At 41.5% G+C, this 23,865-nt stretch overlaps 1 protein-coding gene across 2 annotated transcripts; it reads right to left on the bottom strand.

Moving 5' to 3' along the window:
• Positions 1-1,888: 1,888 nt before the first annotated feature.
• NADSYN1 (NAD synthetase 1) lies at positions 1,889-22,294 on the bottom strand. 2 transcript variants are annotated; one of them, XM_069857435.1, is made up of 21 exons: positions 22,194-22,294; positions 21,604-21,664; positions 19,930-20,046; positions 19,002-19,055; positions 18,549-18,638; positions 17,615-17,666; positions 16,651-16,739; positions 15,848-15,965; positions 13,784-13,915; positions 12,771-12,845; positions 12,478-12,602; positions 12,214-12,262; positions 11,444-11,546; positions 10,256-10,424; positions 9,772-9,907; positions 8,728-8,834; positions 7,815-7,946; positions 7,566-7,635; positions 6,646-6,774; positions 5,187-5,363; positions 1,889-2,386 (listed from the first exon to the last, which is right to left on the bottom strand). In XM_069857435.1, exons 1-21 carry the CDS (start codon positions 22,276-22,278, stop codon positions 2,333-2,335), a joined length of 2,124 nt encoding a protein of 707 aa, XP_069713536.1. In that variant the 5' UTR covers positions 22,279-22,294; the 3' UTR covers positions 1,889-2,332. The 2 variants fall into 2 exon arrangements, with proteins under 2 accessions (XP_069713536.1, XP_069713537.1); XM_069857436.1 differs by lacking the exon at positions 1,889-2,386 and adding an exon at positions 3,255-3,548.
• Between the last annotated feature and the right edge of the window lie 1,571 nt (positions 22,295-23,865).

Below are 23,865 nucleotides of genomic sequence, written 5' to 3' on the forward strand. Positions count from 1 at the left end.
TCTGGATAACTTGTGCCACTGCCTCACCAGTCTCACGGGAAAAAAAAATTCATAATATTTAATCTAAATATCCCCTCCTTCAGCTTAAAACCATTCCCCCTCATCCTATCCCTGCACTCCCTGACAGAGCCCCCTCCCCAGCTTTCCTGTGGTCCCCCTTTCAGTATTGAAGTCTAATAGACGGTCTTCCTGGAGCCTTCTTTTCTCTAGGCTGAACAACCCCAACTCTTTCAGCCTGCCCTTGTACAGGAAGTGCTCCAGCCCTCTGATCATCGCCATGGCCCTCTCCTCTGGACTTGCTCTAACAGATCCATGTCCTTCCTGGGCTGAAGACTCCAGAACTGTAATGACAAGCAGGAAAGGATATCATTCCCTTGCTTCAGAACTCAAAGGTCCATCCTACACTGTTTAATTAACACGGGGGGGTTTTTGCCTTCAGCTGCACAATTGATGGGTGAAGAATCAGTTTCACACTGATTTCTAAACAAGTCAAAGTAAGATCCAGTCTTTTTGGAGAGCTTAAGATAAAAAGGAAAACCTCATGACATTACCTTTACTAAAACAGTCATCACCAGTAAAAAGTGAACATCAGCAGCTACATGTTAAGAGTTATTTCCCATTCTCAGTAGACAGCAAAGCACTGATAAAATTGGAGTTACTGTTGATAACAGTTGTACCAGAGGCATCAGATGAAACAGGTACAATGAAAATTTCAGGATAGTAAAGGAAAGTAGAGGTGGGCTGGTACACTCTGTATTCAGCACTACCAGGTAAGAAAATAAAACACAAATGGCACACGTGGTCCACGTGCCATTGCTAAGAAACATGAGTGTCCTTTCACTAAGTGTCAGAAATATTCAGGGTAACCACAGTAACAGGGAGTGCATGTAACCACTGAATTATTTTTGCTATTTTTTTTTCATTTGAATGAAAGTAAATGTTTCCTTCTTTCCTCTGCTGTGACTGTCAGGAAAGAGAACCAATAACCTCAGGAAGAAAAAAGAAACAAGAAAATTTCTTATTTTTCTCCTGAAATTCTGTTCAAAATTCATCCACTCCCTCTGGCTGGAATGGGAAGTGGAAGTGCCCAACTGATGGTGGGCACTCAGCTGGGGTTTTCTGTCAGGTGAACATAAACACCCTTAGTACCAGCAACATCCACTATAAACCCACCAAGAACAATGCAGCATTTTTAACTTCAAGTGAATCAACTCTTTCTGGATTGTGGAAAGCAGATGTGGAGAACGTGTCCTTTAGCAGACATTTTCCATTAGCACAATGTACAACCACTTTAAGAAAAGTCTCACTTGGTCTCAGCTCACCTGCTGTTGCAGTTATAGTGTTGTTTTCCCAGAACCTCAGAAAGTTATTTCTAGTTTCCCTTATTAAAACACACCTTTCAAATCCAATTTTAAAAAGCAATGGAAATGGCCAAACATTGAATAATAAGCAGAAAAGGGACTCAAGTGAAGGAACAAGCCTGTCCTTGTACCTTTTTTCTTGTTCCACAGCACCTGACACATTTAAAAGATTAGTGAAGCCGAGAAGTTAAAATAAATTTTTGCAAACAGTAGGTGTAAGGTGGGTAATGCACTAATTAAGCTCAAAAGAAGTTGGCTTTATACCTCATTCTTCAATACCCATTCCATGAGTATTCCATGGTGATTCTATGATTCCATGATTTCCAGTTAATTGTCAAGTTACACAGCAAATAGGTGCAAAACAAGAACTCTAATTTGGATCCCACTAACAAAGAGATTACTCATCCGCTTTAAGTTCAATACCTTGCTGAATTAGACCTTGTGTGGCTATTCAGAACCCTGGGCCAGTCTACATAGCCAATGCTCGATAAATAAAAAACATGTAAAATAAGAAATCAGTCAATTAGCATTATAAAATTACCAGTTTATTGCGAAGTAAAATGAGATTTTCCCCTCAACAGCACATGCCAGAACTGTTAAAATTTTATACTTTCAGTTGAATGTTACTCAAAAATCACATTACTAGAACCAAACTTAATATCTGTTTGTGAATTCATTTTCACAAAGACTACCCTGTATTTATTTATGATTAATGGGCTTATCCAAATATTTTCAAATAAAGGCAATTAAACTCAAGTAGTTGAAGAAAATCCTTAATGATAATTCCTTAGCCAAACTACAGCTTAAGTATATTGGGAACAAAACAGGTAGTCATTCAAAAAAAGACTTGATTACAAATACCACTTAAAATGGTCATCTCAACAATCGTTTGGCTCATCTCTGCTCATCATCACAGTGTACTCCAGTTTCAAACATTCTGCTTAGTTACCACCGTTAAACAAGACAAAAAATCAGTCCACATCTTCAGCTAGAGAAATTCCTTCCCTTTTTTCTAGCTTGGATACCTGCAAGTGAAAAGGACATCAAATCAACAGTAAAAATCAGTTTGCGTTTAACGTCTCCTGTCTTTCCAGACTTCCATCAAAAACCAGTGTAGAACCCAGATTTATCAGGAACTGACAGCGGGATACGCTCTAGGGGACAACTGAGCTGAACAGGCTGTTAGTTGCAGTCAAAAGAGAAGGTCAAACTTTTTCCCCAACTTCCTCCAGGCTGCATGCTCCCATCAGCTCCTAGTTTGTTGTCAGTTTAGCAACTTCATTTGGCTGACCAAGGAGTGAGACAAACACCAAAGCCATCTCAGAAGCCAGGAGGGACTGGAAGGAAGGCAAGATTGCCCCTTTCAGTGACAGCTGTCAGATCAGATCAGGACACAGCCCAGAACCCTGCCCGTAAAAGTGAGCTTAGAATAATTAAAATGAACACAGGAAATGCTATTCATGCACACGCAGACTTTTATAAAAACGACCGTCACTGTTCTTAAAACTTAAAAAAAGGAATCACCTCATATCAAGCTAAGCTTTTGTTAAAATTAACAATATAAATAGTTTCAGACCGGATTCTACAAACTCGTGGAGGACAGACAAAGAGCATGAACTAAACACAATATGCTGCAAATTATCTTATCTCTAGCTCTGAAAAACTCAGTTTTACATTCCCTAAATCTACGGGGAGATATAGGGAGGGACATACTATAAATTCAGTGTTCTTACGTTCTACCTTCTACATCTGCTACTGGTCATGAAAGATATGCACACAGACAGTCAGGTCAATAAATCTTTTGGCTTGACCAAATGCAGCTAATCTTGTGGTATGGCCAGTAAGCGCTGGAAAAAGCAGAAGAGACTGCAGACTTGTGGGTAGGTGTGCCAGCTTCTGAGCTGTGTCACAGTTCCTTCAAATTATGCCAGCTATTAAAACCCCAGTTAACATTTTGGCACCTGGAAATTGTTCAAGTGTGTGTTCTGACCACACATCCTTTACCATAGACATGACTCAACAGCAGAAGCAACAGACAGTGCTACTGGAGTTCCTAGCGTTGCTCTTAACCACTAGAAATTTCATCGGGTGGAACCTTCCAGCTTAGTAAAGCTGAATGACATTAAGACTCCAAGGGCAAATCTGGCAATTCCCAGCAATCTCAGCCCCCTCTTAGTTCTGTTCCTTCTGCAGCAAATACAGAGAGGATTTATACAAATATTCAAAGTAATAAAGTACTCTTCCACAAATCCAACAGATTTGTCTGCTATTAGCACTCCAAACCATTTCCCTTCACAGATGAGCTCAAGCTGTAACACAACTCTTCTACAGGAAGACTTGGTATTACGTAGCTAAAGGTGGAGTTTATGCTATTCAGAGTTTGTGTCTTATTTACACAATCCTGTTATTACACCAGAAAAACCTTAAGGGCATATTAAGACCCAGGAGCATAATTATCAGTGATGCATTGTCCTAAAGAGGGATTCTCTTCAGAATTATAGTTGCATTGAATATGCACTGTAAGTGAAAACCCTTACAGTATTCACTTTCCTGAAAAGGGCAGGTGTGACTCATACGATTTCAAGTCATTATTTTCCAATCTTGCAAAAAGCTACCCATAATAATAAGTTATCAGTTCAGGTTACTGCTGAACTTTTATCAGCTCATGCTACTGTTGCCTAAATAGCAGATTCTTCCCCAAAGCTGATTCCTAGTTTTTAGGAATAAGTTGCAATGGCTGGTACCCTTGCACAGCACAACTACTATTACATACAAATCTAGTTAAAGAGTGTAACAATATCCTGTATCATTAAAAGTTCTTAATCACATTTACTGTAAGCATAAAATAATTACATTTTGGTCCAGACCCTACAAAAATATTTTACCCAGCTTCCACCAAGGCCAAAAGAACTTTTGTCCTGGACTTCAGTGGGAAAAAGTCCAAAACGATGGAAAAATACCTCACCACACAGATCTACAAAAAAAGTGCTGCACATGGTAGCTTTTATCCCAGGTTTCAAGGTAATAAAACACTATTACAGCATGTCTGGCATTTCACAGATGAGGGAATTAATATTTTATTACATATATAAACATATTCTTGAAAGCAACTGAGGTGTAAAATCTCTAGCATAAAAACACTTCAAGGTGCTAAAATTTTTCAGCCCAGCACTTTTGCCATAAAAAAATGCATTACAATAATGTCAAAGGTGTGACTAAGAACTACCAAAAGCTAAGCACCGTTCTGAGAGTTGCTTGAGCCCCTCCACACCCTACACTGCTCAAATTAAGCACTTTACTGTTGCTGTATTTGAGCAAACACATATTGGCGAGTCAACGGACTGGAGGATCAAAAAAGGTATTGTTGTAGAAGCAGGTGGGAGCAGCATGCACAACAAATTGCTGCTTCTTACTGGCTTTTCCCACACAGATGTAGGTCAAGTCTTAATCCTGCAATTAAACAGATCCCTTCAAACAGGTCCTGAACCGAAACGCGTAAGCTTGTTCTCCGCATTAGCACAAGACTTCATGAGTATGGGTACACCTATTAGTTTCTGGCCTCAGCACGTATATTTTTTTTTCCCCATCTTCTTGCTTTCCTAGCAATATGATAAGCTTTACTTAATGAAAAAAAAAAACCACCCTCTATTGAAAACAGAGAATTTTTAGCCTCGCAGCTACATGAAAAGAACAACCAGAGTTATTTCTGTATTAAATGTTTATCAAAAATCCTATTTGTCTTTTCCTAGACATTCACTGAAATTGGGCTTGTCCCATTGCGAGAGCTTTAAATATAAAAGCATACAATAAGCAGAGGGCATTTACCTGTTTATCAATACACCTGAACTGCCAGGACCATGTGGTGTTATAAAGGAAAGGCCTCAAGTCGAAGCGGTTATCATCAGGGCTGTAGTTTTCAGCATGGTAGGAAGGAGTGAGGGTGGTCATTTTATGTCTGTTTACGGAATACATCCTGAAGAAATGCTTAACCTTTGATGCCACCTGGTGTACAAAGAATATAGCTGTTAATCAGACAAAATTTCTTCGTATTTAAAAAAGATGAGAATGGTATGTTGGACACTGTGTTCTAGTTTTACGCAGGGATTTTCTTCCATTAACATTTACATAAATTATTTGCCACTGCTAGTACAAATCTCTGTGGATGACCCTGTCTATAAGAGGAGCTTAAGACCACGTTCAGGCACCACCTCGGTCTCTGCACCTAGCATTCACCAATAAGGAGGTGCCTTGTAAGAAATATAACTGTAAGCACTAGTAGCTGCAATTCAGGTGACTATGCACAAGGAAAGAAGAAGTGCCTAGCAGCAAAGCAGGCACTTCTTCAGTTCAGACAGTTTTTCAAAGCAAGAGCCATTTTTTGTTTCCAAATATATAACCAAAGGCTTCAAAAGCCGTGTATATTTTGGAGAATAATGTCACAGAAACATAGAATCATAGGATGATTTGGGTTGGAAGGGATCTTAAAAGATCATCCAGTTCCAACCCCTCTGCTGTGGGCAGGGACACCTCCCACCAGACCAGGCTACCCAAAGCCTCATCCAACCTGGCCTTGACCATCTCCAGGGATGGGGCAGCCACCACTTCTCTGGACAACCTGTTCCTGTGCCTCACCACCCTCATCATGAAGAATTTCTTCCTAACGTCTAATCTAAATCTCCCCCTTCCAATTTAAAGCCATCCCCCTCATCCTATCACTACAAGCCTTTGTGAACAGTCCCTCCGCAGCTTTCTTGTAGCCCCTTTCAGTACTGCAACGTCGCTATAAGGTCTCTTCAGAGCCTTCCCTTCTCCAGGCTAAATAACCCCAACTCTCTCAGTGCTCCACCCTTCTGATCATCTTTGTAGCCCTCCTCTGAACCCTTTCCAACAGTTCCATCTCCTTCCTATGTTGAGGATTCCAGAACTGGACATAGTACTCCAGCTGGGGTCTCAGAAGAGAGGAATAGAGGGGGAGAACCTGCTGGCAACGCTTCTTTTGATGCAGCCCAGGATACAGTTGGTACTTCCTCTGGAAGGTACAGTTCTGAAGTAATTGTTTTCAAGTTACCCCATTACTATTATAACAATTTGCAACACAAATAACAAGCTCCATTAATTTAAGAGATGCATATCAATTTTTCTAGTACCTTTTACTACAGCTGCAGAACAATCTCTAAAGAGAATAATTAAACTATCCCTTTCAGTTAAAACAAACTCTATGCAGCCTTTCTCCAAACATACTCAATTTTGGCAAAGACTTTACATGATTTTTTTTTAATATTACCTCTCTTGGAGTACAGATCTCCTTCCACATATTAACCAGCTTACAGAACATACTGTATGGTCCAGCCTTTGCAATTTTTCTCAATTTGCCATAGATGGAGAGCTCTGCATATGTCATCCCCATATCTGCCTGAAATCACATACATAGAAAGTCACTGAAAATCTTAACTATGCAAATTATAGCTAATCATTTTATGGAGTAATTACAATAACCTAGTTTAATCAAAGAAACACCAGAGAAATTGCCAATGATTAAAATGGCAAAGTAGAAGGAAAAAAAAATGGAATCTGTCTGAAATGAGATTTGAAATTCTTCATGAATATATTTGATTTGGCCAGGGAAAACATTTCTTTCCTGTGGAAGGTGGATTCATTTTCCCTTCTCGGTAGTTTACATAGATTGTACATCAGTGAGCTAAGGCAAAACGAAAGCCACTAATTCTAGTTCAGCAACCCTTTGCTTTATCATAAAGAGTTTTACAATAGCCTGTAGTTAAATATCTGACAACTCCCAGAGGTGGTAGTTGGGCTTAACAATCCCCTCTCATCCACGCGGACAGCAAAGAGAAGGGCAGGGGGAGAGGAAGAAGAGCAACCAGCCATTTTGATGGCAGTAAGGCCCTGACTCTATTTTGATGTTAAGGAGCTTCAAAACAAACTGAATTTCAGAACATCCATCCTTCTAATTGCCTAAAATATAAAATCATTCAAAGAAAGTTAATTTGCAGTTTTGGAAACTATTGTCAACATAGATAAGCCTGGAGTGGGATACTAATACCTGGTCAGTGGCTTTAAGATCATTCACAAGATACTTGTCAATAAGTATGGATACATACAAGAGCAAACAACAGTTCTTGGACAAAAAATAAACAAACCTTGGGATCAGGCTTACCAGAGCATTTTAAAGGCACTGCCCATTACCTCATCAGTTTGAGCCACTTGTCCATCCACCAGGGGCTCTAACTCTGCAGTCGGTGGAGCTGACATGATACTGTAAGAAACAGATGAAAATGAAAACACGAATTCTACCCAGCCTCATGAGTACTTTTCTTGATTAGCATTTGCTGCATTGCTGCAACTTAATCTCTGTTAGTAGAGAAAAGCAAACTATGTATCCCATAATACGCTGCAAACAAATAAAGTCACCAAACATCACAGCCTCACGCTTACCTTCTGAGGGCCGTGAGCTGAAAATTTTCAATGCAATATTGTATGAAGTTCTTCAAATCAGCCTTGCTGATTCCACCGATGGGATTGATATCAGCACTTGAGCAATCATACTTTGTCAAGTAGCCTCGGAGACTGAGCAAGAGAGGGAATTTTATATAGTAACAGTAAAGAATAATGTAACATAAGTGTAGTATACAATATTTCATATCATATAAAATATCTAGGTCGTATAAAGACAGGGAGTAACAGACTGCAGCTGACTAAGTTGTTAATATATTTATATGTAAAGAAAAACAAGTTCAGCTGAAACAGGGCCATCCTAAATCCATGAGTTTACCAGGAGGAGGACAATATTTTAAACAATTATGAAGCATGCAAAACTGCTCATTCTAAAGTAATATACTTGATGCAAAGCAATTAAAATTCTGTGCTAAGCAATTAAAAAAATAAATCCCCAAACACCCACAGAATCAGATGACACTACTCTCCCAGATTTTGAGGTTATCAATCCCACTGTCTTACAGGGATTGCTTTAGGCTGATTCAAATATAACAGTGCTGTATAACAGCACTGCAGATTTTTAAAATCTCTTTTTCAGCTCACAGTTCACAACTTAATTCCTATTACAGTAATTGAAAATACAATGAGTAACGGGCACTGGTAAGCTCTACTGAAAATGGCTAGGGAAGGAACAGCAGTTTATTGGAAAACTTTGACAATGCTTGGACTAAACTTCTGAAAAATACACAAATTTCCACTCAGGCCAATTCAGCTATTTTTGTTACTTGCACTGTTATCAATGTATTCTTAGCCTTTTATCTCTTCTGAGTAATAACCTATACTGGGATTTGGTAGAGTTGGAAGGAAATGTCTTCCCAGTTCACCTGGGTTTAGATTTCTCACTTTCACCAACCTTTCATCCACATTGGCTGATCCCAGCACCAGAAGCCCCCCTGGCATCCCACGAGTCCAAAGCGTCAGCTGAGCAAACAGGTAGGCAAGGACCATTCTTATTCTAGCCTGCGAAGCAGAATGAAAAATAAAGCAATTCAAAAAAGAAGAATTTCTCCCCAATATTTTTTATTAATCAGTACCCCAAGCAAACCCATAAAGAACAAAATGCGAGAGGGTTAAATGTTAATGCAAGAAGGATGGTCTTGTGGAGAAGATGCCATACACACGTAGAAAAGCCAGGATCGTTATCTGCTACAGCCATAGACTTACATGACTGGGAAAGTTTATTCTATTCTGAATTGCAGAATGGGGAGTAATTGCCATTTCCTATCTCCTAGAAGCACTAATAAGGATCTATGAGGGATGAAGTATGCAGATAAAACATCTGTCCAACATCCCCTTTCATGGAGTATTAGACTAAAGGGATTTACTTACATTTACTTTGTAGAAAGTTCTCTCTGCCTCTGCCTCTATTCTGAAACTCGACTTTTTCTAAGGATGGTAAAAATACCCAACAGACCTAAAATTCAACCTCCAGCTTTAGCCACAATTGTATCTGATGTTAAGCAAATCACCACACTCCTCCGTGACTCAAGCTGATAAAGGATTTAATGTTTGGTTCCAGGGAGACAGCTGGAGTTCTCCAGTAATAGCAACAGAAGAAAGATCAAGTCCTTGACTAACAGAAACTATCACACACAATCATTAACATTTAGACAGAATTAAACAGAGTTGCTGGTTAGGTTGGAAGCTTTTAAGAATCAGCCAAAAAGAAAGCTATCAGGACAGCAAGAGGTACAACAGGAGCCACAGACCAGAAGCCACCAGGCGGATGTGTTTTCTGTCATTCCGTACGATGTGTATACCAGCACTATCTAGGCACAGCACCAACCTGATCTGACACAATGAAAATGTATAACTGGCCCCTTGCTATTTTACCATTTTGTACTCCTTAAAAGAAAAGAAAAAGAGTCTGACCCGATTCAGCCTACATGAAACACACCTGCACATTCTGGAGTGCCAGGTTTTCTCTGCTGCTCCCTCCGTAGACAGAAAAACAGGGAGTTCGACCTGTCACCATGCTGAAAATTCCCACAATAGCTTTCACAGCCGCATCTATGTTCAGATTGATGTGATAGCTGAGAAGAATTCAAGCAGAAGTGACTCAACTAGCACAATCTAACTATATAAAAAAGCATTAAAAAAGCAGAAAGCCCACCCATACGGCAACGTTTTAAAGGCCGATACCATCTCAGATCTGGCATGAAGAATAACACTTTCTAGAGTTTACTACCAAATTGCCATGTCTTTCACCAAAAGCTCCAACGTTTGCCTCACATTTACGCACTTAAATAACAGTGTCTGTAATACTCCTCCTTAACACACCTACTATTCCTCTCCTATTTTCTCCTATTTTAGAGTTTCAGAGTTAAATATGAAAGTCTTCGCCACAACATGGTTTTTTTCCAGCACTTCTCAATTTGTACCTGCCAATTTGCTCAGCCAGAAGCTTAGCCCTGTTGCAAGTATCCTGGGAGGAGTTCTCACTAGCCATGTAGCAAGTGGTAAAGATACGCTTGCAAAATTCTCGAGGATCCTCAGGGACGTAGGTCTCATCATTCACAATCCTGCGTGCATCAGCCAGTATATCTGCATCTGAGGACAAAGCAAAAGAAACAAAGAGTGGAAATGTCAGCACTCCTGTTATCCAGGATATACAAATATACGTTTAATGCATTCCAATTAAGCTTAACACTGCCCATCAAAAATAAAATGAAAAAAAAAAAAACAAAACATCTAACTCCACAAACATATTTGCATATATAAAATAAAAGAATTACTGATTTTGCTCCTAATTTTGAACATGGAAACATTAAAAGCTTTTGGTTTATGACTTAAAGAAGCTTCATAGAAAATATGATCTGATATGTACAAAGGCTTAGCTAATGCATGTACAGAATCATAGGAACATTTGGTTGGAAAAGACCTCAGAGATCATCAAGTCCAAACACACCTATCCACTACGAAAGCATATCCCTGAGCACCTCATCTACCTGTCTGTTAAATACCTCCAGGGATGGGGACTCAACCACTTCCCTGAGCAGCCTCTTCCAGTGCCTCATAACCCATTCAGAGAAGAAATTTTTCCTGATGTCTAATCTGAACATGCCTAGATGCAACTTGAGGTCTTTCCCTCTCATCCTATCACCTGCCACTTGGGAGAAGAGACCAACCCCCACCTTGCTAGAACCTCCTTTCAGCTAGTTGTAGACAGCAATAACATAAAATGTTGTCTAAGTAAAGCCAGTCGAAAAGCCTGAACCGTGCCTCACCATGTTATGTAGTACTGAATTTAATAGGAGAAAATTCTCATGATAAACTGAAATTTCAAAACTACAGCAGCCAACAACACAAATGATACCCTAGATAGAAACTAGTCCGAGTTCCACATCAAATTCTTAAACCCCAAATGAAAACTATTTAGCCAATGCAAAGAACCTGAACTCTGGACACACATTTTTGCTGGAATTTCTGAAGAAATACAATGGATTCCAGTATATGAACAGGGCAAGAGTCTACCATTAATGACCTCTTGCATCTAATGCACCCAGCTAATATTAACTTGTCCATAACCATTAGCAAGCATAGCTAGCCACACATCCATATCTACTTACTTCCATTCTTCACTGCCAGGCACACCTGGTGACACATGGAATATACTATGCAAGCTGTAGCAGAGCTGTCAATTCCACCACTAAGAGGTAGGAGAAATCCTGCCTTGAAAACAGAGCAAGGAAGACGTTCCAAATAGCAAAAGTAGAAATACGTATATTGTACCATTCAGAAACACGCTTGTAAAAGGATTGCACTTGCATTGTTCATGTCTGCTTATATTCTACCAGGGAAAAACAAACAAACAAATCAGATCTAGCAAACTCTCTTAAACCCTTTTCAACTAGATAATCAAACAAGTAGACAGGGTAAACCCTTTGGCTAGAAAGACTTCCAGCACGTCTTCCACCTCCTGTAAGACAGAGGAGCTAATAAAAAGAATTAAATTTTCCAAGTATATTTCAATACTGAACTGAATTACTAGCTCATGTCACCCTCCTTATTTTAAGCGTCTCCATTACATCATTAAAACATTTTACTTACAGAAAAAACAGTGTTTCAAAGAAAAAGCAATCCCCTTTCTTAGGTCATGTTGACTTATGCTTTCAAACAAAGCACAGTTCCTAAGGAAAAGGTCTGATGAGCACACTGAAATCACACCTTATCTACAGATTTTAAGTCCGAATAAGCTACCAGTGAAAAACTCAAACCTTGCACCTTGCAATAACATCACTTTGCATGAACAGCAGCACACGATAGCAATGTGCACTGTCCCTACAGCAGAGAAGATGATGTGTATACCAAGGCAAAGAACAAAAACGGTTGTTCTTACCTGTTTGCTGCGCCTTAAATAGTCCCAAAGCCAACATGCAGGACCAAGGCTGAAATTACAGAATATGCTTATTCCAAGATGTTTAAATAACAAGATCTAAGCAAGTCAATATATTTACTGTGGTCTTCCAGTGAGCTACTTCCTGTACTTAAGGGATAAACATGAGATCTTATTTAAATTTTTCTTTGCTTGTTTGAGTTTTCAGGTTTTTTTTTTTTTTTTAATCAAAACAAATTCAAAGCAACAGACTCGGTATGTGCTTACCTGATCTCCTCCTCGGGACTATGATGTCTCCACTGGATTGGCATACAAGTAGGTACAGCAATATCATCAGAACATGACAGAGCAAAATTCACTTTCACCCTGGGATAAGGATGCACTTTGCTTGCCTAAGCACAGAAGAATTAGGAAGAGATCAACTTCAACACAGCATATACCTATAAAACATCAGATCTACAGAATATCGTGAAAATCAAGACGTGCAAATACTTCTTAAATTCAGGAACTATTCAAACTTGGCAGAGTTGACAAACACAACCTCTGTCAAGAATTCTTACCGCTAAGTTACGAGATGAAATCTCTGCTCTGTAACTTCGAACATCCTCCAAGTCCAGAGTGGCAACCAGCACCTCCTGTGAAAAGGCTTTCAAGGTTAGATTGATTCTACGCAAACAGATAAACAATGTTTTACAGGCCTGGACTAAAGACAGTGTTGGGGAAGAAGAATGCACATGGTATTTTTCAATACAGATTTTTATGTGCACTTCGCGAGTCATTTCTGACTCAACAGAATTACTTACATTACAAAGCAAGCACGGCTGACTTGCTTCGCTAGCGTACATTATGATGCTCATAAACCACAAGACATTTACAGTCCTTGTCAGATGGCTGAGCAATGAGTTCACCATCAGTTGTGGCAAAGGACAAGAGAAAAAGCCAAGAAACATAATGGGGAAAGATTAATTTGGCACATAATGTGAGGAAGCCTACAGCTTTGATGACAAATCTACCAAGAAAGGGCTTTTTGAAGTGAAGCTCAATGTATCAAACCTTTTGTCTAACAGATCATGTCATAATTAGAACACCGCAATCTTTGTCCTTTTTTTCTTAGCTAAGGGAATACAAGTTCATAGGGTGCCTCTTAAACGTGGTGACTGCATACACAAAAACTTTCATTAAGTTTCTCCACTGTGACAGCTCTTCTGTGCTCACAAGAGCAAGAAAACTACTGGGCAATTTGATTAGAAAAAAACCTTGGATCCAGTTGAATAGCATGGTAAAAACACATCTTTCATTGCATACAGACAGGGACCTAGTATGTGGACTGTCTGGAAAGTGTTGAGCATAAATTTAGCTGTACTAGTTTCAGCTGTAACTAGCAGCTCAGTTTGCCCAGAGAAGCTGTGGCTGCCCCATCCCTGGAGGTCTTGAAGGCCAGGTTGGATGGAGCATTAGGCAGCCTGACCTAGTGGGACATGTCCCTCCCTGCCCGTGGCAGAGGGGTTGGAACTGGAAGATCTTTAAGGTCCCTTCCAACCCAAACTATTCTATGATTCTACGAATATATTACCACATCATCAAGTGAAAACTGGGATCCTTGTGCAATCGTTTCTCCATTCATCGAAATCATGGCACAGCCATCATAATACAGCCGATCACCATCACAGCCTTTCTGGTTAGCTAAAATATATATTCCGCCATTCTGGAAGGAAAATAAACATGCAAACAAATTAATCGTTTTCAGAATAGAGCAACCTGACACCATGTTAAAAGACAAAATGGTATTTCTCTGTTCCTGTCTTCCTTATAATCTTCCTCTGTCTTTACGTTGTGAAAGATTTATGACTCTCTTGTCGTTTGAAGAGTACTTCACATGTGATATACAAGACAGAAACAAGTAATTACCTAAATAAATGTATTAGGTGAACCCTATCCCTTTCACACTGTTAGAAGACAGGAGTCTTCTGTTATTAGCAAGCATCATTCCCTCAGCCCAAACAGAGAGCTGCAGCTCTAAATTGAAATTCTAGAGTTCAAATTGAGATTGAGAAAAGCAGGAGGATGATGACAGAAGCTGTGTTTGGATATCTGAGGACAGAGCAGACACTAACCAAAGCATGTTAAATTACAATTGCAAAGCATTTGTACAGATCAAACGTGTTCCACAGTGTAATGTACATTCATTACTTTGTTTTCATCCCCATCACTGTTAGACAGAATTACAGGCTAGTAACTAAAAGTCTTCTCTTCTTCAAAATAAAACAGAACTTTCAAAGTAGAAAAATATAATACATTTTAAGAAACAAGATGACAGGAGGTAAAAAAAGGAATCTGAGTTTAAACACAGATTTCTGTTTCCCCTTCCTCATATAGTTATCATTATTTCTCCAACAATATATTGCTGTGTGAATGAAAATCAAGAAAGAAACTGTCATTCTAAGGAAACAAAAGAGACTTCTGGTTGGTTTTATATGTGCCAGGAGAATAACTTGCTCTGTTGACTGAATTACAAGCTGGCAATGAGCTGTCATTCAGTACATAAAGAACATGGAGAGAGACTGTTGAGGCACAGATAACTACAGGGAGCAACCACAGCCACTGGCTGTTTGCCCTTTATGCAGAATGTGCCTTCAACACCCAAGCTGGTTATTCTCTATATGCAGTAGATTCAACATTTCACACTTCCAATTACTGAAAGGCAGTTACTCTAATTAACTATTTTCTATCCATTATCTAAGTGCAATACTTTTTTTCCTCAATGTTTAATGAAATTAATATTGAGGACATCAAAAGCATTTTTGGAGCATCTCCTGAGCTGGGAGTTATCAAACTGCTTTAAGGTATTCCGATTCTTCCTTACAGACGTGTGTGAAAGACAGACGATATAATCGGCATGCCGGTGCAGAAATACATTCTCCCATGCCAAGTTTCTTCTGGGAGTTCTCCCTGCACGCACACAAGTAGGTGTGTATGTCTCCTATTCCCATGCAAGTATCAAATGATTTCTCTTTCTAGTCTGCTACTCCACACACCAGAAAGAGCTGACCTGCAAGCAAATGGCATCTAGAATTTGGGGTCACTGAGGTGCAAACAAGGGACTTATTCAGGGAGGGACATTTTTCAAACGCTTGTAGTGATGCGACTAGGAGCAATGAGTATAAACTGGAGAGGGGCACATTTAGACTAGATATAAAGAGGAATTTCTTCACCATGAGAGTGGTGAGGCACTGGAACAAGTTGCCCAGAGAAGCTGTGGCTTCCCCATCCCTGGAGGTGTTCAAGGCCACATTGGATGGGCCTTGGGCAGCCTGGTCCAGTGGGAGGTGCCCAGGTCCAGTGGGAGGTGCGGGCATTGGAACTGGATGATCTTCAAGGTCCCTTCCAACTCACACTATTCTATGATTCTATATTGCTTCACATTAGAGCATGACAGTAGGACAACCCACAGATGTAAAAGAACTCTTCCCCTACAGCTGATTCAATCAGGGAACAAGAAGCTAAGAACAAGACCTGCCAAGGCCACCGCACCCACACAGGAAGAAAATACTACATCCTGTACCGGGAGAGGAGACTCTTCCAAAACAAAATGAGGTGCATAACCAAAAAACTAATTTCATCTTTTTTAAGCGTATACCTTTGCTGTAGCAGAATTCACCAAATCCACCCGGGTGTGAGCCTTCCGCAGGACATGGTGACTCCCAGAGGAGTTAGTGAAAATTTCCACACCATCAAGTCCCATTTCAATATGAGGGCTGTCAAAGCAAGAGGCAGAAAACAACTCAGTGGACAACACTATGCTGTCAATACTGCAGGTATCATTTAAAAGCACTGACAAATGAACACGTCTATGTGTTGCCAGTTTCCTGCACGTCTCAGCTCAAACAAGAATGGGACTCTCAAAAACATCTGTTTTCTTGCATTGCCTGACTCTTCTGTCAAAGACCAGTAGTGGCTGCAGAGGGTGGAAAGGCTTTTGCTCATACTGTTTTAAATGGAATGCCTTCTAGTCTACTCTGTAGAAGCCTGGCTCTCAAAGAAAGAGCGAATAAGACAATCTTGGTCTGAAAGGAGACACTCTTGTAATGTCAGTTGTCCCATTTTCCTTCTTCCTTAGTAAATCCAAAAGCAAAAGCAAACAGAACCACAAGAAGGAAAAGACTTTTACCACTTTTTTCTTGTTCCGATGTGAAAAGAAAGAAATACTAAAAAAATCGTATCTTTGCTTATAATATACCACACCTTCCGCAGTCACAAGGAAATGAATGTCTGTAAATGGAAGATTTGGAAAAACACCTAATATGCTCCTAATGTTTCAGCTTACTAGCACTTTCTGAAAGATACACTACTTGGAAGAATAATAAGCAGGTTTCTTTCAAACCTTTATTTCAGGGTACAGGGTGTGTTTTAGTTTGCTTTTCATTTCTTTTTCTCCTTTACCTGTTTGGTGCCCAGAGTTCTTCACATATTTCTGCCCCTAGACAGGTATCTTTGGTTGCTAGCACTGCATCCCCAAAAGGAACAGTTTCCTGATAAAAAAACAAGAACATCCTTACAGGCATGTAATAGAGGAATCTATGTCATTCAGAAAATTAACCACTGAATATTCACTTCTGTGAAATAAGTGACACAGTATTGATCACATTACACCTTTCTTCATTTTATATCAAGTTGAAGCAAAAAAAAAAAAGCTCTAAACAGCAAATCTCTGAATTCTGTTCAATTTTTGTGTTGAAATTTCAGCAGCAGTCAGATCCAGTACTTTGCTTCAGGACAGGACAATTGCTTTTGAATTAAGCAATCTACAAAACAGAGTGTCTTCCACTAAAAATCACTCTTGCTCTAGTGGGAAATAGTGTAAGTTTTTTAACCTTCTGAATCATGAAGGTTACATTTGTTTATTTATTTATTTGCCTCAAAACATAGTTATTTCTAGTTTCAAACACAGATAACACCTGTGCAAAACAAGACAATCTTAGAATCATAGAATCAGGGAATGAGTTGAGTTGGAAGGGACCTTAAAGATCATCCTGTTCCAACTCCCCCATAATGGGCAGGGACACCTCCCAACAGATCAGGCTGCTCAAGGTCTCATCCACCTAGCTTGAACACTCCCAGGGAAGAGGCATCCATAACTTCCCTACATCTCCAAGGTCCTATATATATATATAAAAAAAAGCAAATGTAAAATCTACTTTACTGCTAAACACTACCATAAATAAGGTTAAATTATGCTCTTATTTAATGTAAGTGAAAACTACCACTGAAATATATGTTTGCAACATGTAGAAGTTGGTGTCAACATGTAGAAGTTGGTGTACTACAGTTTTATGCCAGAAATTCTATTAATTTAAATTGCTGAATCTGGGAGATGCTAGAGTTAAAAAGTCCTTTACAAACTTACCTGTCCAGTCACTTCCTGAATTATCCTGGGTAGAAAATATTCCTCCACATGCCTAAAACAGGTTTACAGGTTGTGAATACATTGCTATGTAAATCACAGCAGAAAAACTCAATAATATCCACATACTGCCACCCTCTAACACTGACAGAAGAAATCGTGCTTCAGTCTACAGGGCTGTGCATGTTTAAGAAAAAGAAAGGACCTTCACACTTCCCGTGAAATTAATCAGAAATGTTACTAATATCAGCTCGCACCAACACACTTGCATGGTAAATAATGCTCCATCCCAGCGCTAACCTAGACCTAACAAAGAACACACTATGTAGTCAAATACCAACTAAAAGTTTCTCTTTTTGCAGTATTACCACATAAACAACTCAGAAGTCACCTGGAATTGAGCGAGCTTAGGAGGACAGATGCTCTTTCAGAAGTACTTTACTGAGCCCATCTGGATAGAACCATTCTTTGACCACGTGATGAGTACACAGCACCAGAAATGAGCACTGAGTATATTTTGCAGCATCATAAGGTATATAACATTCATCCTCGGAGATCGTTACCATTCTGACAGAGTTTGCCCATTTCACATTGGTTTTCAGTTTAATATTGAACAGGATACAGCAACTGTGCAGATAAACACAGGCTCTTCCAGTCCTGAACTGCATATAGTTAGAAAGCAGACACAAGGAAAATGATGCTAGTAGACTTACTGCAGGATCATTCAGACATACATTTCCTTCCACCTCAGCAATTCAGAGTTTGATTGTACTTAATACGCTTTCTAACTGAGCTTCAATTCAGTAGCTTGAGACTGTGTCTTGCTGCTCACCCTGCAGCAGCACAGAGAGATCACTATAGAAATTTCCATCCTTCCTCTGCAGCTGCAAATGACAAGCTGTGTTTTCACACACAATTTGAACAGTAGCCAGCTTACCTTGCTTTGTTCCACGGGGAAAACCACCTAAGCTCCCTGTAGTTTCCTGCATTTGCCAATGATATTTTGGGTCTGATCAGAAGAATTTTTCTTAAAACATAAAACAGAGCAGAAAGAGCAAGTTAAGACGTGCTGTACAGCCAAACAGGACCAAATAAGAACACTGAGTACTACCAATTCTTTTTTTTCTATCATGATATACAATAACATTTGAAGTTTCTGTATGCAGACTTAAGGGTGTTTTTCTGGAGTCTTTCAGAAAGCAGTGTAATTTAAGTTTTGCCAAATTCAGAAAGGAAAAAGAGATAATGGAAAACATTAGCTGTCTCTCTCAAAGTTAACAGATAGGAAGACAACTCCATCACTCTACATAGCACTTTCTTGAAGGCCACACAGGTCTCTGAAAGGATATACTGATGCACTGCCTCACAAAATGCATACAGATCGACTTACTTATTTAAAAAGATCACTCGACAATTGTAGCGAACATTTCTGTGCAGAACAGGCCTGTGAAAATAAGCAAAGTTATCAGTGGCTAAGCACATGAAATGAAATTTTAAAAAGCTACAAAATCTACTTTGCTGCACAAATACTATTTTTAAGACAAAACTTCTACACTGTATCACTAAAGGAAATGAAATAAAACAACATATCGAGTTTTAGCTTTTAGTTTTTTTAATTCAAAGAGTTGTTCGCAAAAATGAATTACTGAGCATCCTGTCAATCTCAGGTTTATCAAGTGCTATCAAGGTTACCAGTGTGCCAGAGAATCACAAGTAGACCCCAAGATTGCTACTGGCTGGGCTAACTTATTTATTATTTCATTAAATAAGTTAGCTCCTTGTGATACCATCAGGCTAGTTCAAAACAGAGCTAGCTTTATGCATTTATAGCAATACTATCAAGCAGGCATATCTGTTAATTTGCAGTTATAATTTATCACTGTCCACAGTCAGCATGTGACAAAATGGTTTCAGTGATTCTGACAGACACACATGTTGCTTAAAGATGCCTGCCAGTCCAAGTAAGTTACATTAGCCCTGACACTCCTGAAAGAGTCAAGTAATAAACCCCTTTGCATTACGTATAACCCGAAGTCCTACTCATGGCAATAGGGCCCAGCCATTAAATTTCCAAATAAATAACTGTAATTATTCTGTTTCTCTCTGAAAGGTTCAGCCATCAGAAATATTTGAAAGGCTTATCTTTCAGGAAATGTTTTTCCATGTTGCAGTCCTAGTCACAGTAATTAAAAGGGAAAATAGTGCAATTCCTAAGATGTGTTTAGACGTTTGGTGCAGAGTCCTCACTACCCAGAAACACAGCAGGGGCAGCATTCCTAAAGACCTTCCCTTTATCATATGTACACAAAAAAACTTACATTCCCACATCACAGATAATATCTTGAGTAGCTGGAGACTCCAAAAGCTTTGCCAGAACTTGAAACGAATGCAAGAGTGTGTCAGACTCATAATAGTGATCCGAGCAACCATAGCCACTGTGCATAAAACCAAAAAAAAATAAATAATTCAGCCAAATTGGTACCAGAGCCAAGAGACCAAAACTCCTTCATAGAATGATAGAATGGTTTGGGTTGGAAGAGACCTTAAAGGTCATCTAGATCCAATGCCCCTGCCATGGGCAGGGACACCTCCCACTGGACCAGGTTGCTCAAAGACCCAGCCAACCTGGCCTTAAGCACCTCCAGGGATGGGGAATTCATGACTTCTCTGCACAACCTGTGCCCGTGCCTCACCACCCTCACAGGAAAAAAATTCTTCCTAGTATCTAAATCTCCTCTTTCAGCTTTAAACCATTACACCTCATACTGTCCCTGTACTTCCTCATAAAGAGCTCCTTGCCAGCTTTCCTGTAGGTCCAAAGTACTGGAAGGCTCCTCTAAGGTCTTCCTGAAGCCTTCTCTTCTTCAGGCTGAACAAGCCCAACTCTCTCAGCTTGTTCTCCTATGGAAGGTGCTTCAGCCCTCAGATTATCTTTGTGGCCTCCTATGGATTCTCTCTAACAGAGCCATGTCCTTTCTGTGCTGAAGACTCCAGACTGGATACAATCTCCAGGCCAGGTCTCACAAGGGCAGAGCAGAGTGGCAGAATCACCCCACTAAACCTGCTGAGCTTTTCATCCACCAGCACTCCCAAGTCCTCCTCTTCAAAGCTACTCTCAAGACAGGGGACACCTCACCCACACAGGCAATTTATACTGAACATACAGAGGCAGCGCTGCCAACACCGTGCCTACCAACAGCATCTAAAATGCTGCAGCATTGCTGGACATTCTCTTCAAGAGCAGCAGGCTGGGCCTAAGCAGAAAAACTACAGGTCCTGTGAAGGAAGACTCACTGACATAGGTCAACAAATTATTGGTACCAGTCACAAATCCAAGACAAGAGAATCAATCTTGTGTCTGCAACTACAGAATCTTTCTTTGTGCTGACAGTCACAGACTTTTTGTGATGCCCTGGGCATCAAACTGGGCACAGCTGATTTTCTTACTGACTGCTCTTCAGGAATCCCAAACATAAGAAGGAGACGGAACTGTTGGAACCGGTCCAGAGCAGGGCTACAAAGATGATCACAGGGCTAGAGCATCTCCCATACAAGGACAGGCTGAGAGAGTCGAGGATGTTCAGCCTGGAGAAGGCTCTGAGGGGACCTTATAGCGACCTTCCAGTACTGAGAGGGGTTACAAGAAAGCCGGGGAAAGACTTTTTACAAGGGTGTGTACTAATAGGACGAGGGGGAATAGCTTTAAATTGGAGGGTGGGGGGAAGATTCAGATTAGACAATAGGAAGAAATTCTTCACAATGAGGGTGGTGAGGCGCTGGCACAGGTTGCCCAGGGAAGTTGTGGATGTTCCACCCCTGGAGGTGTTCAAAGCCAAGTTGGATGAGGCTTTGGGCAGCCTGGTCTGATGGGAGGTGTCCCTGCCCATGGCAAGGGAGAGTGGGACTGGATGGGCTTTAAGGTCCCTTCCAACCCAAAGCATTCTATGATTCTACAAATTAATCAGGAACAGACCCAACCCAGGCACTCTTACCAGATCTCGAGCTCTGGACCAAGCCGGTACCGCGCTCCTCGGCGCTTTGCAATGTCAATACCTGCAAGAAGGTTCGGTTAAACACGACTGGGCAATGGGAACCGGTCAGTGCAAAACAGGCCCAGCTACAGCCCCAGCCAGAAACATGCAGAGGGAGGGAAAGGAGGAGATGGAGGGGGAGAGGAGGAGAGAGGGGAATAGAGGAGACGGAGGGAGGGAGGGAGGGAAGGAGGGAAGGAGGGAAAGAGGGGAGGAAGAAGAGAGAGAGAAGGGAGCAAAAGAGGGGAAAGGGGGGAGAGAAACAGGGAGGAGGGAGAGTTGAAGCAGAGGGGGAGAGGGAGAGAAGGAGAGAGAAGGGGAAAGGAAGAGAGGGAAGAGAGGAAGAGAGGGGGAGAAGGAGGGGGGAGGAGGGAAGAAGAGAGAGGAAAGAAAGAGGGAAGGGGGGGGAGAGAAGAGAGGGAGAGAAGGGGAGAGGAAGAGAGTGAAGAGAGGGAGGAGAAGGAGGGGGGAGGAAGGGGGGGCAGAAAGAGGGGGAAGAGAAAGAGGGAAGAGGGGGAGAGGGGAGAAGGAGGTGCCGCTGCCCCACTCACTTCTGAAAATCCTCTGCAGATTGCCCTCAAAATCCAGAGCCCATTGGTTGAGGGCGCAGGTGGCGATGGTGACAGCCCTGCCCATGGCTGCCCAGCCGGCTCCCCGCCGCTTCCGTTCCGTTCCGTGCCGTGTCCGTGCCGTTCCCCTCCGTTCCTCCCGTTCCTCCCGTTCCGCGACTCCCACCCGTGATACCGGCAGCGTTGAGAGCTCCCTGGAGCCCAGAACAATGGGAATGCAGCCCGAGCGCTTTGGTTTAGCCCTCCAGCTTTACGAAGAGGTCCTCAAAACCGGTTCAGAATGCGAGTACTGGAGATAACGGGAGGGGGACCCAAACTTTCACCTATTATTTGGTTTTCAGGCCCATTAAAGCAGCTTCCAGGGTACCAGCCCCAAAGCTTGGTTTTCTTGAACCTCCCTACAGACAAGAGTAGATGACACAAAGCTGAGTGGTGCAGTTGCCGCAGTGGAAGGACGGGATGTCATCCAGAGGGACCTGGACAGCCTGGAGAAGTGGGGCTGGGAGAGCCTCATGAGGTTCAACAAGGGCAAGGGCCTACACCTGGGTCGGGGCAATCCCCGATTTCAGTACAGGATGGGGATGATGTGATGGAGAGCGGCCCTGCAGAAAAGGACTTGGGGTGCTGGTCGATGAGAAGCTTGACGTGAGCCAGCAATAAGTGCTCACAGCCCAGAAGGCCAACCATATCCTGGACTGCATCCAAAGATACGTGGCCAGCGGGACAAAGGAGGGGATTCTGCCTCTCTGTTCCTCTCTTGTGAGACCTCATCTGGAGTATTGTGTTCAGTTCTGGAATCCTCAACGTAAGAAGGAGATGGAACTTTTGGAACAGGCCCAGAGGAGGCTACAAAGATGATCAGAGGGCTGGAGCACCTCCCATGAGGACAGGCTGAGAGAGTTGGGGTTGTTCAGTCTGGAGAAGAGAAGGCTCCAAGGTGACCTTATAGTGACATTCTAGTACCTGAAAGGGGCTACAAGAAAGCTGGGGAGGGACCTCTTGCAAGGGCATGTAGTGATGGGATGAGGGGAAATGGCTTTAAATTGGAAAGGGTAAGCTTTAGACTAGGCATTAGGAAGAAGTTCTTCACCATGAGGGTGGTGAAGCACTGGAACAGGTTGGCCAGAGAAGTTGTGGCTGCCCCATCCCTGGAGGTGTTCAAGGCAGGGGAACGGCTCAGGAACAGCTGAGAGAGCTGGGGGTGTTTAACCTGGAGGAGAGGAGGCTGAGGGGAGACCTCATTGCTCTCTATAACTACCTGAAAGGACATTGTAGAGAGGAGGGAGCTGGCCTCTTCTCCCAAGTGACAGGGGACAGAACAAGAGGGAATGGCCTCAAGCTCCAACAGGGGAGGTTCAGGCTGAGCATTAGGAAAAAAAATTTCACGGAAAGGGTCATTGGGCACTGGAATGGGCTGCCCAGGGAGGTGGTTGAGTCACCTTCCCTGGAGGTGTTTAAGGCACGGGTGGGCGAGGTGCTGAGGGACATGGTTTAGTGTTTGATAGGAATGGTTGGACTCGATGATCCGATGGGTCTTTTCCAACCTGGTGATTCTATGATTCTATGGGGCTTTGGGCAACCTGATCCAGTGGGACATGTACCTGTCTATCACAGCGGGGGTGGAACTGGATGATCTTTAAGGTCCCTTCCAACC

The sequence above is a fragment of the Phaenicophaeus curvirostris genome, chromosome 5 (genome assembly GCF_032191515.1).
Source record: "Phaenicophaeus curvirostris isolate KB17595 chromosome 5, BPBGC_Pcur_1.0, whole genome shotgun sequence".
Classification (NCBI taxonomy): domain Eukaryota; kingdom Metazoa; phylum Chordata; class Aves; order Cuculiformes; family Cuculidae; genus Phaenicophaeus; species Phaenicophaeus curvirostris.